Below are 16,167 nucleotides of genomic sequence, written 5' to 3' on the forward strand. Positions count from 1 at the left end.
CTATCCGCCTGCTAGTCCCGCAACATGATTTTAATAAAGTGTTCCTGATACTTTAACAATTTCTATGTCAGCAGAGAGATATCAGCAAGAGTGATTGTAAAGTAGCTAGCCTTATAAGTCAAGAGTTATGATCTTTGATCCACTGCTGAATCCATTTCAAGATCTGATCTACATTATTTTCTAGCTCTTGTGGTTTATTGCTGGGCAGCTGATGCGCAACTTCTTCCTTGTAGGATGCCGTGGCTTCTTCATAAAGAACTTGGAAAATCTCACAGTGAATATTGTCTTTTAGTTTCTTCTTATTATAACCCCTCATTTCAAGTATTTCGTACAATATGTTGGCATCTGTTCTCAGCACAAAAACTGTATGAAACCAGCGTTCAGGGAAGAAATCAACCGTGGTAATCAACAATAACTCCACATTCCCTCATTTGGTTATCTAACTCATCAGCTACTCTGTCTTCATCTAAAATGGGACAATTATACTCTTCATCATAGCCATCATACAATTGCTCTTCTCAAGCTAAATCACCCATATTAATGTATTTCAATTCTGATTTTGATTCTGATGTGTGGTTTTTCCAACCCCTGGTGTACCTGGCTTTCTATGACACGTTTCTATCACAAAGTCAGAACAAAGTGACACTTTAGGACTGAACTCAGGGAGTCTGTGGGGTCAAAACTAATTTCATAATACTACTAAGATTTTAACATGCAATGGGTTCACCTTGCTATCTCCAAAAAAAATTGCACCACTGCACTCCAGCTAGGGCAACAGAGCAAGACCCTGTCTCTCAAAAGTAAATAAATAAATAATTTAAAAAATTATTGTTAAAAAAAAGGTTTGTCAGGTTAATGATTCAATTTGGTTAAGCACAAATTTACATTTTTTCATAGTCTTAAACCTTAAGTAGGAGTAACGTTCACTTATTTGATCCGTAAATCTGTATAGCTTTTGTAAGAACATGTACAAGTAGAATAACAATGTGTGGTCTGGCTGGGCACAGTGGCTCATGCCTATAATCCTAGAACTTTTTGGAGTCCAAGACGGGAGGATTGCCGAGGCAAGGTATTTGAGACCAGCCTCGGTGACATAGCGAGAGACCCCATCTTAAAAAAAAAGAATAATAATACTTAATGCTGACAACTCATAGAAGACATGACTATTTTTATTAAACCCCAACTATTCAACTAGTCTCATTTGCCAAATATTTACCTAAATATGTGAACTTGAATTCTTAAAACATTTACATTTCTATAGCAATACTTTTTTTAGTGCTGTTGAAAGTATTATTGGAAGTTCAATTTCCTTAATTTCTGGGAATTTTAGGAACATTCAATTTATAGGTGCCTCTTTATTTCTAAGCCAGTCAGAACAGAACATCCTTAAGGGCTATCATATTCTCATTTGGTAAGACCATCTCATGATGGTTATCCCAGAATGAGAGACAATAGCTGCTTTGAAAGCTCCCCTGCCACACTGGGCTTCCAGTACCAGAGCAGCTAACGACTCTGTCCTAACAGCAAATGCTGGGGAGCAGGGTGCAAGTGTTTACTTGGGTGCCCTTCACGGGCACTCGTTTTACCTGGTGGACAGCCTGATGCTTTGTTATCTGGACCGGTATCAGGCATTCCTCGCATGGGAGATGTGCTTATCCTGGCAGACGCCCTTGTGGCTCTTTTCTGACCCCTCTCCAGTTTATGACTGCCTGACCATCGCTCTGGTGCTCAGAGCCTGCCCTTGTGTTCTTCCCCAGCATCCCGGGGAAAACCCAGGTAGCCTGGGAGAGCCCCTGGTTCTTCAGATGGAATGTGCAAATTCAACACACCAACACGATAGGAAATAAGTTCCAAGATTTATTACTTCCAGATCCTAGAGAGGGAGGGCACCATGAGTCAGGAGGGCAGTGCTCTATCCCCAGGTCACCAGAAGAATGAATGAAGTGTCAGGCATAGAGCAAGAGAGTGGCACCCATGGGCCAACACCTTTGTTGGGGGCCAGGGCATTGTCCAAGCAGGTTTCCTGCAGGGAGTTTTAGTTGGTAAGTTTAAAACAGGCAGCCATGAGTTTCAGGATCACACAGCAACTGAGAGGTGGTCAGTGTGGCATACGCCACAGTCCATGTGGGGTGTGGGGTCAGCAGGGAGGCCAGGTAGACTGTCCCTTAGAGAGGTCGTCACCAGAAAGAGGAGTTGTGTAAGGCAGATCCCTGGACCAACCCCATTGAGGACTGGGGGTGGCAGGTGGAAGCTGTCAAGGGAAACTAAGCCCTGTTTTCTGGTATGAGAAGGTTAAACTTATGATCAAAATAGATGCCAAGGCTATATAAAATTGTAAGTATTTTCACTACAGTGGCATTTCTGCAGTACAATACAGACATACAAACAGACACAGATAATTTGTAAGCTTCAATTCTAAAATTTCAGGCCAGGCGCAGTGGCTCACGCCTGTAATCCCAGCACTTTGGGAGGCCGAGGTGGGTGGATCACCTGAGGTCAGGAGTTGGAGACCAGCCTGGCCAACATGGTGGAACCCTGTCTCTACTGAAAATACAAAAATTAGCTCGGTGTGGTAGTGGGCGCCTGTGGTCCCAGCTACTTGGGAGGCTGAGGCAGGAGAATTGCTTGAACCTGGGAGATGGAGGTTGCAGTGAGCCGAGATTGCACCATTGCACTCCAGCCTGGGCAACAAGAGCAAAACTCCATCTCAAAAAAAAGAAAAAGAAAAAAAATTCAGTCATAGGCCAAACATAAAAGCAGAAATATAAAATTTTATTCAGATGTCTACTACTTCCTGATGGCATGAAATTCTTAATTGTTTTGAAACCAAAGTAGAAACGTCGACAAACAAAAAATACTAGCAAATCAGATTCTGTTGTCTTTCACCCAACAGAGACAAGATCTCTATAAACCAGCAGTCCTTCCCCAAATATGTAGTATACAAACCGCTTCATGTCTGTCATTTTCATCAACCCTGGGGTCCTTCAAATGCCTTTTGTTCCTTCTCATTTACTTCACATTGACTTTTCAAGACATATTGGTTATACTACACAGTTGGTTACATTTGAAGTATTTCATGCGAATTACAAAAGTATATGAATAATGTGAATTCATTTTTGTTTATGTATGTCTATGCATGCATACACATACACACACACTCCTATAGAGTGAACATTTGGCTGAATATACTGCCAAATTGTTAAACAATAGTCATTTCTAGCTGGTGGAATTACAGGAAATTTGTATTTCTGATTATATATTTCTATAGCATTTAAATTTTTGGCAACTCAGCGTGCATTTCTTAGATAAGCAAAAAAAAAAATTAAACATTTTATTTAAATTTTTTTTTCAATCCCAGTTAATAGCAGATGTCAACAGAACAAATAAGTTCCCTTATCCATGCTTCTGTATGTGGGGGGATTCGCTTGATAGGTGCAACAGAAGCACAAGCATTATTGTGCACATGTGTCTGAAATGAGAATGAGGTTGCCTAGAAGTCTTGAGAAAAGTGGCTGACGAGTCTACAAAAACACCCTTCTTACCCTTTCTCACTTTGAAGTGCATAAAGACGTTGACACACTTGGAGGTCTGCTGGCTAACTGGTGGAACAGATTCGTGGGGGAAATTTTATTTTTTGCCCTTGTACCTCATGTCTGGATTATTTTGGATTGCTTTGGGGGTAGTATCTGAATTTCTATCTCTTGGGCTGTTTTTTCCAGGAATATAAAGGTTTTTTTTCTTTGATATATGCTTAAATGTTTATTTTTAAGTGATGTAACTTTTCAAAAAACTTATTAAAGTTTATTTCTGTGGGAAAAATATTTTTTATGTTTTTGACTGTTTTTTCTTCCTTCTTGTTTGAAATCTCTAGCCAACAAGAACATTAGTCATGACGAGCATGCCATCTGAGTAAGTGCTTGTTTTGATTTCTGTTCAATGTAAAATGTTAACCTTTTCTCTCATATACTGTAATTCTGGGTGCCTTTAGGCAATTTGTCAATCTGTCCTGTATCACTTTTACTTTATAAAATTAATATCTGAGTTAGAAGATGACTGAAAATTAAACATGTACCAAATGTGAGCGATTTAGCCTTGAAAACTCTGGGGTTGTTTAGGCAGCATTAAGAAGTGTGTGCTCGTTTTGATGTTCTTTTGTTTGCTTGATACCAAATAGCTTCATGAATGTTCAAGAAGTGGAACATCATTGACCAAAACATTTCCCTTAAAGGTCTTAAAGCAATACTGCAGCAGAAAGCTTTCCACAGCAGTATTAAAGTTGCTGTGTATGCATTTTGTGGAAGGGTTAATAGCTTGTTGGCATGCTCTTATCATCTCCCTTAAACATTTAACACAACAAAGAACATCCAACAAAAATACAGTACTATATTCTTTGCAACAGATTTTTGAATTCCTGTTTAAAGGGGAAAACCATGTTTTTGATATCAATCATAGGTTTTAAGGTTTTAAGACATCCATCAAAACATTGGAACATTTCAGTGAAAAATATGCTGCAGAGAGGGCACGTTTAGAACATTTTCAGTAGTGGGATCCTTTTCCTGCCTGTGGCTTAAAAATAAAAGGACTGATCATCAAACATCATACATTAGATAGTGAAAAAGGGGGTCACTCAAAATTTTTGTAAATATATTATTAAATATATTGAACATCCTAAATAGTCTAATACAGAAGTGAATATTGAATATATGTGTAATATTTTTTAAAGTCTTTGTATTTTTCCAAAATTAAAAAATATTACTAATTAACTATTTATTTTTCTCATTCAAGATTTAAAAATAAAACTTTTCATTTAGGCCATCTTCTTGTCTTACTCTTTTTTTCGCCACATAGATTTCTTGTGATAGTTAAGAACAAGACCTGGACGTTCTGATTTTATGTGGATTAGCTGTGCCTTGCAGAGACACTTGTGACTTATTGGCACATCCAGCAAGTAGCTGCCAGCCTCAGGATGGAGTTCTAGGGAGTGTCTAGTTTAAAGCTTTTTACTTTTGGTTTTTGTTTTTGTTTTCTTTTATCATTTTTGCCTTTATTTTTTCCAAGTTTAATTATTTTTCTTGACTCAAGCACAGATTCTCGGGCTGAAGTAGTGATGAGGCCCAGATCTTGACTCACACATCTTTTCTACCCTAAGGATCTCTAAGAATTTAAAAGCATGATATAATTCAGCCCTTTCATTTTACAGATAAAGAAACAGGTCTTGAGATGGACATACCTAAGATCACTAGAGATAAAACTAAGAAGGCTGGGTGCATTGGTTCACGGCTATAATCCCAGCACTTTGAGGGGCCCAGGTGGACATATTGTTTGAGCCTAGGAGTTCAAGACCAGCCTGGGCAACATAGCAAAACCTTGTGTCTACAAAAAAATGCAAAAGTTAGCCAGACTTGGTGGTGAGTTGCCTATAGTCCCAACTACTTGGGAGGATAAGGCAGGAGGATCACTTGAGCCCAGGAGATCAAGGATGCAGTGAGCCATGATTGTACCACTGCACTCCAGCCTGGGCAACAGAGCGAGACCCTGTCTCAAAACAATAAAATAAAACTAAGGAACACCATCATTTGGAAGGAAGAGTGTTAGAGACAGTCTGTATAAGAATAGACAATAACCTCTTCACCTTTGTAATATAATTTTTGGAGAGGAGAGATATTTCTTTCTCTATTTATTTATTTATTTATTTATTTATTTTGAGACAGAGTCTCGCTCTGTCAGCCAGGCTGGAGTGCAGTAGTGCAATGTCCGCTCACTGCAAGCTCCACCTCCCGGGTTCACACCATTCTCCTGCCTCAGCCTCCCGAGTAGCTGGGACTACAGGCGCCCACCACCACGCCCGGCTAATTTTTTTGTATTTTTAGTAGAGACGGGGTTTCACCGTCTTGTTGTGTATATCACAGTGTGGCTTAGAAAGCCCTTCATTGGGGATTTTAAAAATTTTCTGGGAGAGAGAGAAAACCAATGTCAGAACTAAAGGCATAGAAAGGTTATTATAAAAGGGAAGAAAGAACTGAGGGTTGTTTGGTAAGGAAGTTGGATGGAAAGAATATATTTTTTAAAGGATATTTTAAGTATTAAGGGAATGACAGAGCAGGAGAGAAGCGGTAATGGTTATGAGCTTTGTGACAAATAGGTCCCAGATTTGATTTGATGATTTAATAAAAAGAGTCTTTTTCCCTTCTTAGTAGAAAAACTATGTGTTGATACTCAATAAATATTACATTTTCAAAATAAAATAAGTGAGTTTCTTGGTTCTGAGCATGCACAGATAGGTTCAAATAGGCCTGAAAAACAAATCATTGCCCCAGTGGGAAGAGTGTTGGTCTGATGTCAGGGGCCTGGTTTCTTTTTTTCTTTTTTTTTTTTTTGAGACGGAGTCTCGCCCTGTTGCCCAGGCTGGAGTGCAGTGACACGATCGCGGCTCACTGCAACCTCCACCTCCCGGGTTCAAGCTATTCTTCTTCCTCAGCCTCCTGAGTAGCTGGAACCACAGGCGCGTGCCACCACGCCTGGCTAATTTTTGTAGTTTTTAGTAGAGACGGGGTTTCACCATGTTGGCCAGGCTGATCTTGAACTCCTCGTGATCCACCCGCCTCGGCCTCCCAAAGTGCCTGGATTACAGGTGCGAGCCACTGCGCCCAGCCAGGGGCCTGGTTTCTGATGCTGGCTCTGTCCCTACCCGGCCCAGCCACTGTGGGAAGCCATTGACAGCCTGTGGGCTTGTCTTCTCAGCCATTAAAATAGAATTGAGATCTGAAGTGTATTTCCCCAGGTTTCAAACCATTGATTATAAGTCAGTTAAGATATAAGTACCATAACCAAAATCAGTTTAAAATTTTGGCTTTCTAGTTTTATTATTACTAATATTGAGTGTAACTGCTTTGATGTTCATGTGCAATAAAGTCATTCATTTTGTTAATTTTTCCCCCAATTTGATAGAAAGCAGAATGTCATCATCCAGGTTGTGGATAAATTGAAAGGCTTTTCAATTGCACCAGACGTCTGTGAGACCACGACTCACGTGCTTTCCGGGAAGCCACTTCGCACCCTGAATGTGCTGCTGGGAATCGCGCGTGGCTGCTGGGTTCTCTCTTATGATTGGGTAAGCCCTGTGTGTGAACTGCATATTTTAAAAGAAGGCATTTTGATAAAGTGGGTCACCCTGAGGTCCTGCCATCAGCACTCAGGCCGGCGTGCACCCTTGTGGATCTGCACACTTTCCTGTGAGCTGGGAACACCCGTCTTTCCTCCTGTGGGTCTCCCTCGGGCTGCTACCCTTCAACCAGGGCCAAGTCCTGGGGCAACAGGAGGATGGGGAGGGTAGAGAGCAGGAAGTGAGTAGCCTCTAAGATAAAGCAGAAGCAAGATTAGAAAGATGCTGAAAGAAATGCAAAATGGACATTCTCACAGTCAAAGAGCTTTCCTCTATGTGTGACCAATAAATACTGTGACCTGTGGTGGTGGTGGTTTGCAGAGCCAAAATAATTCAGTGATTGTTTGTACAGATGGATTTACTTAGGATGAAACATGTTCTTTTAATCCCATTTGGATAGGTTTTATCCTATGTATATCTATCTGTAACATTATTTGCCCTTATTTCTGTACATTAAAGATAGTTTTTAAAAATACACAATTATTTTCGTTATTCATAAAAACTGAAATGATCTGTTATTGGTTCTATTTTTACTTTGATCCTTAACCTAAGGTTGCTCCAAAGCATTGCTTTCTGATGACAGTAGCATCATTTGTTACTTGTGTTACCATTTTGCATCTGTGGGATCCGTCTTTCCTCCTCCTTTCCCAAGAATGTATTCTATTCATACTCATACTGTGTTCATTTAAACCAGTAGAATTATAACATGCAAAAGCTACACATGTATTTTCAAGAATGGCCATGGTCTTTTTTCTGTGTTGTGACAGAGTTTAAAGAGATTAGTGCTTCTAGTTGTGAAGTGGAAAACGCTGAAATTCCAAAAGTAAGCACTGTTTATTTGCATTGGTAGCAGTTAGGTATCACCTTACCTAATTATATACTAGTACTACTTTATGTTTATTTGGATGAAAGACAGTAGTCCCCCCCCTCATCCAGGGTTTTGCTTTCTGTGGTTTCAGTTACCATATTCTGAAAATATTAAATGGGAAATACCAGAAAAGAACAATTTATAAGTCTTCAAATGCATTCTTTTCTGAGTAGCATGAAGAAATCTCAGGTCATCCTGCGTCATTCTCCCTGGGATGTGAATCATCCTTCAGTCCAGCCTGTCCATGGAGTAGGTGCTGCTTGCCCTTACTTAGTAGCCATCTTGGTTATCAGATAGAATCTCGTGGTTTTGCCGTGTTTGTCTTCAAGGAACCCTTATTTGGCTTAATAATGTTCCCCAAGCACAAGAGTATTGATGCTGACAACTTTGATATGCCAAAGAGGAGCTCCAAGGTGCGTTCTTTAAGTGAAAAGGTGAACGTTGTCCACTTAATAAGGAAAGAAAAATGGTATGCTGACATAGCTAAGATCTACGGAAAAAATGACTCTTTGACCTGTGAAATGGTGAAGAAGGAAAAAAAACTGTGCATAGTATATATAGGGTTCAGAACTATCCACAGTTTTAGGCATCCGCCAGGGGGCCACGGACTGTACCCCCTTTGGATAGGGTGGACTACTGTCTATTTAATAACTCTAGCATCAATGAATGAGTTCTGTGTTTTATTTCTCTCCAATTCAAATTGTCTCTGTGTCTTCGTCTGACTACTCTCCCTTCCCTCAGGTTTTGGAGGAAAAAATGTTATTTCTAAAGATTTGCATCTGTACAGGATTCTTTACCCAACTTATTCTTTTGGGACTTTGAGCAGTCCATAGAGGTCAGACGTGAGAATATACTGCCTTTGCTGTCAACATGGACAGAGACCTGCTCCCTGGTTGTCTGCATGTCTCTGCTCAGTGTTCTGCTAGTACTCCCCAATTAATCATACATAGAAACAGAACTGGGTGAAATTTTCAGTTATTGTATCTCTTCTGGGATTACCTGATATGAGAAAGGTGGGCATTAAAACACGTTATTTAATCAACTTCTCATCTTTAGTCTAGACTCCTTGCCTGGAGGGAAGAACCTGGGGCACTCAGACACATAAGTGAATGAATGAAGTACAAGGCAATCAGACAAGAAAAGATAATAAAAGGCATGTAGGTTAGAAAGGAAGAAATAAAGTTATCTCTATTTATAAACCACACAATTTTCTATGTAGACAGTCACAAGCAATCTACAAAACAGCAATTAGAGCTGACAGCTGAGTTGAGCAAGTCATCCAGATGCAAGAATTCCATTGAAACTTCAGTATACAGCTAATCAAATAAGTGCAGGATCTGTATGCCGAAAACTACAAAATGCTGATTTTAAAGATCAAATAACTAAATATATTAAAAAACATACAATGTTCATGGATTGGAAGACATAGTACAGTGAACATGTCACTCCTCCCCAAAATGATCTATAGATTTAACACATTCCCATTCAAAATCTCAGCAGAATCTTTCAAGATACAGACAAACTGGTTCTAAAATTTCTATGGAGATATTAAGGAGCCAGAATAGCCAAAACAATCTAGAAAGAGAAGAACAAGGAGGAGGACTGGCACTACCTCGTTTTGGGGCATCCTTTCAAGCTGTGGTCCTCAGGGCAGTGTGGTATTGGTAGACACACAGAACAGACAGAGAATCCAGAAATAGACCCCAAAAATACATCCCATGGGTTTTCACAAAGGCATTAAGGTAATTCAGTGGAGAAATTCAGTCTTTTCAACAAGTAGTACTGGAGCAGTTGGACATACACAAGCAAGAAAAGGAACCTTCCCAACACTTTGGGTGGATCACCTGAGGTCAGGAATTGGAGACCAGCCTGGCCAACATGGTGAAACCCGGTCTCTACCAAAAATAAAAAAACTAGCTGGGCGTGGTGGCACCTGCCTGTAATCCCAGCTACTCAGGAGGCTGAGGCACAAGAATCACTTGAACCTGTGAGATGGAGGTTGCAGTGAGCCAATACCATGCCACTGCATTGCAGCCTGGGTGACAGAGAGACACCCTGTCAAAGAAAAGAAAAGAAAAGGAGAGGAGAGGAGGAAGGAAGGGAGAACCTCATTCTATACCTTACACGGGCCACAAAAATTACCTCCAAATGGATCATAGACTAAATGTAAAGGTATAAAACTTCTATAAGTAAACATACAAGAAAAATGATCTTGGTGTAGGCGAAGAGTTCTTAGATACACTAAAAGCATGATCAATAACAGAAAACATTGATAAGTTAGATTTCATCAAAATTGAAAGCTTTTACTCTGTGAAAAATATTATGAAGAGATCAGAAGAAAACATTTGCAAATCTTATATCTGACAAAAGATTTATGTCCAGAATATATAAAGAACTCTCAATACTGAACAATAAGAAAACAAACAGCTCAAACAAAAATTGGCAAAGAAAAGATTTGAATAGACATTTTACTGAGGACACACAGATGGCAAATAAGCATCTAAAAAGATGCTCATCATTATTGCTCACTTCAGAAATATAGTGAGATCCACTACATATCCATTAGAATGGCTAAAAGAAAAAATAACAGTCGCACTCTAGCAAGGAGCCAGGGCAGCTGGAACGGCTGCTGGTGCGAGTGGGAAGTGGTCCAGCCACTCTGAGAAACAGTTGGGCAGTTTCACAGAAAGCTAAATGTCCACTCAGCAGTCCCACTCCCAGATATTTGCCTCGGAGAAATGAAAGCTTGTGTTCACACAGAGTCTGTACGCCAATGTTTGTAGCACCCTTACTTATCATCAACTGGACCTGGAAACAGCACAGCTGTCCCTCCAGTGGGTGAATGGATCAACCAGCTGGACCATCCATACTGTGGAGTGTCACTCAGGAGTCGAAAGGAATGGTGATGGGTGCAGCAGCTTGCATGACTCTCAGGGGCATCATGCCAAGTTGAATCGCTGGTCTCAGAAGGTTACATACTGTATAAGGCCATTTCTTTGTCATTCTAGACAAGGCCAAACTGTAGGGAAGGAGAACAGACGAGTGGTTGCCGCGCAGTAAGGTGGGAGTAGCGTCTGCCTCTGCAGAACAATAGCAGCTGTCACATCTCTGGGGCATTGGAATTGTGCTGTGGTGTTAGTGGCAATGGTTACAGAATCTATGCATGTATTAAAACACAGAGAACTGTACACACATATGCACGTATGAGTAAATCTTATTGTTTTTAAATTTAAATTAAAAAGTATATCTAGGCGGGGTGCAGTGGCTCATGCCTGTAATCCCAGCACTTTGGGAGGCCGAGGTGGGTGGATCACGAGGTCAGCAGTTCAAGACCAGCCTGGCCAAGATGGTGAAACTCCGTCTCTACTAAAAATAGAAAAATTAGCTGGGCACAGTGGCAGGCGCCTATAATCCCAGGTACTCGGGAGGCTGAGGCAGGAGAATCGCTTGAACTTGGAGGGAGGAGGTTGCAGTGAGCTGAGATCACGCCACTGCACTCCAGCCTGGGTGACAGAGTGAGACTCTGTCTCAAAAAAAAAAAAAAAAAAAAAAAGTATATCTTACATAACTAACATGCTTTCCAAATGGAGATGTTTGGGCACTGGTAGGACTGGGCTAGTGTCTTGGTTTCAGAACTAGGTTTCCTTCTGTGTGCTGAAGTTTACAGGCTCCCATACCTTCAACTGCTGCCTCTGTCTCTATACTTCCTATTAGCACTGAAGCTTCATCCCAGCTCTTCTATCTTAAAAAAATGAAAAGAATTTAAAAACATAACTTTCCCTAAATTGCTCTTTGCCCTCTGTGCTACCTTTTTTTCCCCTTGTTCATGGCAAAACATCACAAATGTGTGTCTGTATTGCTCTTGCCTTACTGATGATGTCACTATTTGTTAATAGTATCAACTCTTGGGAGATTGCGAAGGCCCAGGTGGCCTATGGCTTCAGGTGAAATATCTGTTTGTGTGATTACAAGGTAACCATGATGGCTGTCAGGTATAATATATCACACATATATAAATCACACAAACAGATATAAATATATGTTTGTGTGATTACAAGGTAAACGCAATGGTAACCATGATGCCTCTCGCTGGCACAACAGGAGTATTGATGTTCATAGGTTGCTCCTGACTGGCACCCTCAAAAAGTTTAGAAACAAGCTGAGTCACTTTCTCTGTTCATCTCAGTCTTCAAGAAGACAAGGATGACTGCTGCTTCTTGCATGGCCCCCCTCCTTTAACTTTTAAATAAATTCAGTAGTACAAACATAAGAAGTTTGAGAGAGGATAGTTGCCACCACCATTTACAAAGCCATTCTACATAATTTTCAAAGCTTAGCACCCAATTTAATATTTATCTATTTATCTATGTCTTGTATATAACTTCAGATATAAACTTCACAGTTCCAATTTCTTTTAGGGTCAAGATTTGAAGTATCCATATCATATATTATATACATTGACTGTGTACAAGGAATCTCTCTCTCTCTCTCTCTGGCACTCTCTCTCTCTCCTCCTCCTTCTAACCCTGTCTCCAATGCAGTTGGGGGATTCTTAAAATATTCTCTTTGGCTAGCAGTATAAACTGGCCTCCAAGAAAAACATTACTGAGCATGTTTTTATTTCAGGGTTTGTGTGGTATTCTCTGGAAATTTCTTGTAAAGGAGAGTTGTAGCAGTTCTTCAGAATTAGATGGTTGTATGTGGCTCAGCTAGTCATATCAGAAACTGTGGCGATTTTATAACAAAGTTCAGTTTGAATTTTGACTTAATGTTTTTGAGAAGTTTATTGGCAATTTTTCCATGTTTACAGCAGTTCACACCTCCAGTGTTAGCTCTACTGTTTTCAGGAAAGAGAATAATTTATGTTTTTCCTCCTTTATGACTGAATTGTCTGGCAGATACATGGAAATAGAAAACCATGCCAGGAGTTGCCGAGCTTCCTATTTATGGGAGACAGGAAGTAACACAACAGAAAAATAAAGAAATTAATTTGACCAAAGTGTCCCTTTAGACTCACATTGTTTTGTTATGTGTTGTTCAAGCATAGCACAATTTGAACCTTTAAATACTCTTTATCCCACTCTCACTTAATTTGATGTTTCCTGCATTTTCCTGTGACTTATCTACAATTCTGCTTTCCCTCGAAGCCCTTTTGTGGATGCTAAAATAGAAGTGGAGTGTCCTGTGATCCAGTCTTCCCTTTTTCCAGCTACCACTCCATGTCACTCTGTCCAGCACAGTGAGGAATAACTCAGCCTGTATTCAGATTTTAAGATTTTGATTCTGAGCAGCTTATGAAAAGGATCTGATAATAGAGATTTAAAGCTAATTCACTTATAAATACAAGTGTAGGGCTTAAAAGCTAAATCAGCTTTACAACAAAATGTTAAGGCCGCTAACTATCAACAAATAATCTAGTGTTTTCTTAATCAAAAATGATGTCATCATGACTATTTTCTTGAGATAATGTGATCCACATTGAATTTAGTAAGCAGTGAGTCAGATGAGATGTGTTTTTATCAGTGGTGAGCATAGAATCAATGAACTGTTAGAATAACACACGCAGTTCATTCTGTTCACACCTCTCATTTTACATTAAAGAAATGCTGAGCTGCTGTCCAAAAATTATAACTCACGGTAGAACCAGAACTGGAATCTCAGCTTTTCACTGGTGTTAGTTCATCACCCTGCATTCCTAAGTCTATTCAAAAGGGATCGTCTTGAAAAACCATTCTCTTTTTAACCTTAAGTCGGCAGATTAACTTCATAACTCATGTTAGGAATAATTTTCAGGCACATTGTACTTGGTGTGTCACACTGACACCGAGTTTCTGAGGGTTCACTTCAGTTCTCTCTGGCAGACATGTATTGCTCGCACTTGCAAGCTGGCTAGGATTTCAGGCCTGGGTCTCTGAACTGTCACGGCTTGATTTCAAAGTCCTTTTTATCCTGCTACAGATTATACCTTGGTAAAGGACTTTATACTTCACAGAGTGTTTTGCCATGCACTGTCTCACTGGATCTGACAGAACATTTTTGCAGCCGAGAAGGATGCTGCAAATAAATAGTGAGTTTAGTGATGGTGACTCTGGACAAAAATAGCTTGTCTGACTTGAATGTGGATCTTAGAAACACATCTCTGTCAAGGCATTGTTTTAAGGCAGTGACTATGGTCTTACATTTATCTCCAGGACACCTAATTTATACTTTTTCCTTATTAAAATAATGGATTCTGGTTTTGCCCAGACATAGAACCCACAGAGTTGGTGTCCGCTCCTTTCACTTGAGGTGGTTCCTGAACAGTGCCAGAGCTCGTTCTCTGCGGAGGCTCCTGCAGGCTGCGGCAGCGTGGCCACTGGCCGCTGGGAGCATGGGAAGCAGGCGCTGTGGTCTAGGTCCTCCATCCCCCTGTCTGTTGCTCCTGGCAAGACCCCAAGGTGCGCATTTCCCAGGTTGGAGCCGCTGTGCTTCGCAGGACCATAATCTCCTGATTGAGGACAGATACCAAAAAGTGATTCATCTGGAAAATTGAAGGCTTTGGTGCTGCCCTCCAGGAGGACATTTGAAAAGATCTGGACGAGACTGTGAGTGCTAAGAATGATGAATGTTGGAGTTTGAAAGAGTCAAAATGATTTTTTTAGTGGGAGAAGACTGGAGTCACCCTGAGACGCAACCACAGGCTTGATTAGAAATAAAGTTTGATCACCATTTTCAAATTTTTATATTAATATTTTTTCTTTAATTTTCTAAAGGTACTAGACAGAATCTACTTAATGCACCTGGCACAGAAAAGCCAGTGCATGGGTCCTAAGGCTGCACCTTTGCAAGAAAGAGAAATACCTGAGGCACCGGGAGTGAGGAGGACAGGTGTTGGAGAAGGCTGTAGGGCCCCAGTATGGCTGTGTAGATCAAGACGAGGGATGCAGAAGCCATCGGACTGTTTTAACTACAGAGTGGCAGCTTTTGTCTCTGTGGCCTCTCAGCAAAGAATGGATTGCAGGGAGGTAAGAACAGGGTGAGCAGCAGGAGGCAGCTAGGATCATCGAGGTGAAAAATGACTGCAGCTGTGTCTGGAGGAGGGTTTGATAGGTGGGGAGGAGAGAGCAGGTCGGCACGCTTCCTAGGAAGATCTAGTGGAATCTGTAACGTGAGGTGTGTGGGAATGGAGAAGTCAAGAAGACTCCCACCCAAATTTTTTCCTGGGACAACTAACTATAGATAGTGGTGCCATTTGCAGAGTTAGGGAATTCTGGGGCAGAAGATTGTGTGCAAGGTTTGGGGTACAATAAAAAATTGATGTAGGCATATCGGGTCTGAGATTCCTACTAGACATTCAAATAGAGATATCACATATCAGATTATATATATGTACATATATTCAGAGGAAAGTTTAACTATTCACTCCAGCCGTGGTACCTGGAAGGGAGTATAGAATGAAGAAAACAGTGAGTTTAGGTTTGAGCTCTGGGCTATGCCACTATGCAGAAGTCAGGGGGGAGGGGGAGGGGGAGGCAAGGGGACCCGGGAACGGCTAGCTAGCAACCTGGGGGAGACACCAGGGGAACGTGGTGTCAGTCAGAAGGGGGACTGTTTCAGGAAGGAAGGATGCTCAGCTGTGCTGAGTGCTGCTGGAAGGTGAATAAGAGGAGACAGAAGCCGCTGTTTGATTTCATCAGGTGGATGTTGTCAGAGACCTTGAAGAAAGCAGGTTGAATCCAATGACTAAGAGAGTTGAAGAGTCAATGGTACATAAAGCAGTGGAAGCACCAGGGTTATGTGTAATGGTGCCATTTGCTGAGTTAGGGATTATTATCAGATGTATTGCTGATACGTTATTCCTAGACGTACTGCTGCTGCTACATCAGAGAGATTGGTTGGCAGCGAATGGGGCACTATGAAGTGTGACTCGAGCCTTCTCATGTTGCCAGCTGCAACACAGATCATCGTCCTGGTGCTTGGCGATGTGGTTGCATTATGGTGAGTTGAGTGTGGCCTTGGGAAGCATTTGAATCTGTTGGCTGAGTTATCAGGGAAAAAAAAATTTAAAAAGTAAACTAAGATTATGTATATTAATGAAAAAGTTGCTGTATTTGGCAAATACTTTAAATGGATAAGGCTAAAAACCAACAAGTCGAGA

The 16,167-nt window shown here is 40.8% G+C and overlaps 1 protein-coding gene across 8 annotated transcripts in view; it reads left to right on the plus strand.

Annotated features, from left to right (window-relative positions):
- MCPH1 (microcephalin 1) overlaps window positions 1-16,167 on the plus strand; it is a 237,460-nt gene that overhangs the window by 67,417 nt on the left and 153,876 nt on the right. For 4 of the 8 annotated variants that reach the window (XM_054561156.2, XM_054561157.2, XM_054561159.2 and 1 more), the window contains 3 exons: window positions 185-274; window positions 3,872-3,909; window positions 6,949-7,111. In XM_054561156.2, the coding sequence (XP_054417131.2) occupies window positions 185-274; window positions 3,872-3,909; window positions 6,949-7,111 (291 nt within the window). The remainder of the gene's footprint in view (window positions 1-184; window positions 275-3,871; window positions 3,910-6,948; window positions 7,112-16,167) is intronic. The other 4 variants (XM_024251035.3, XM_002818777.6, XM_054561160.2 and 1 more) reach the window with 1 other exon arrangement.

This window comes from Pongo abelii, chromosome 7, assembly GCF_028885655.2.
Source record: "Pongo abelii isolate AG06213 chromosome 7, NHGRI_mPonAbe1-v2.0_pri, whole genome shotgun sequence".
NCBI classification, from domain to species: Eukaryota; Metazoa; Chordata; class Mammalia; order Primates; family Hominidae; genus Pongo; species Pongo abelii.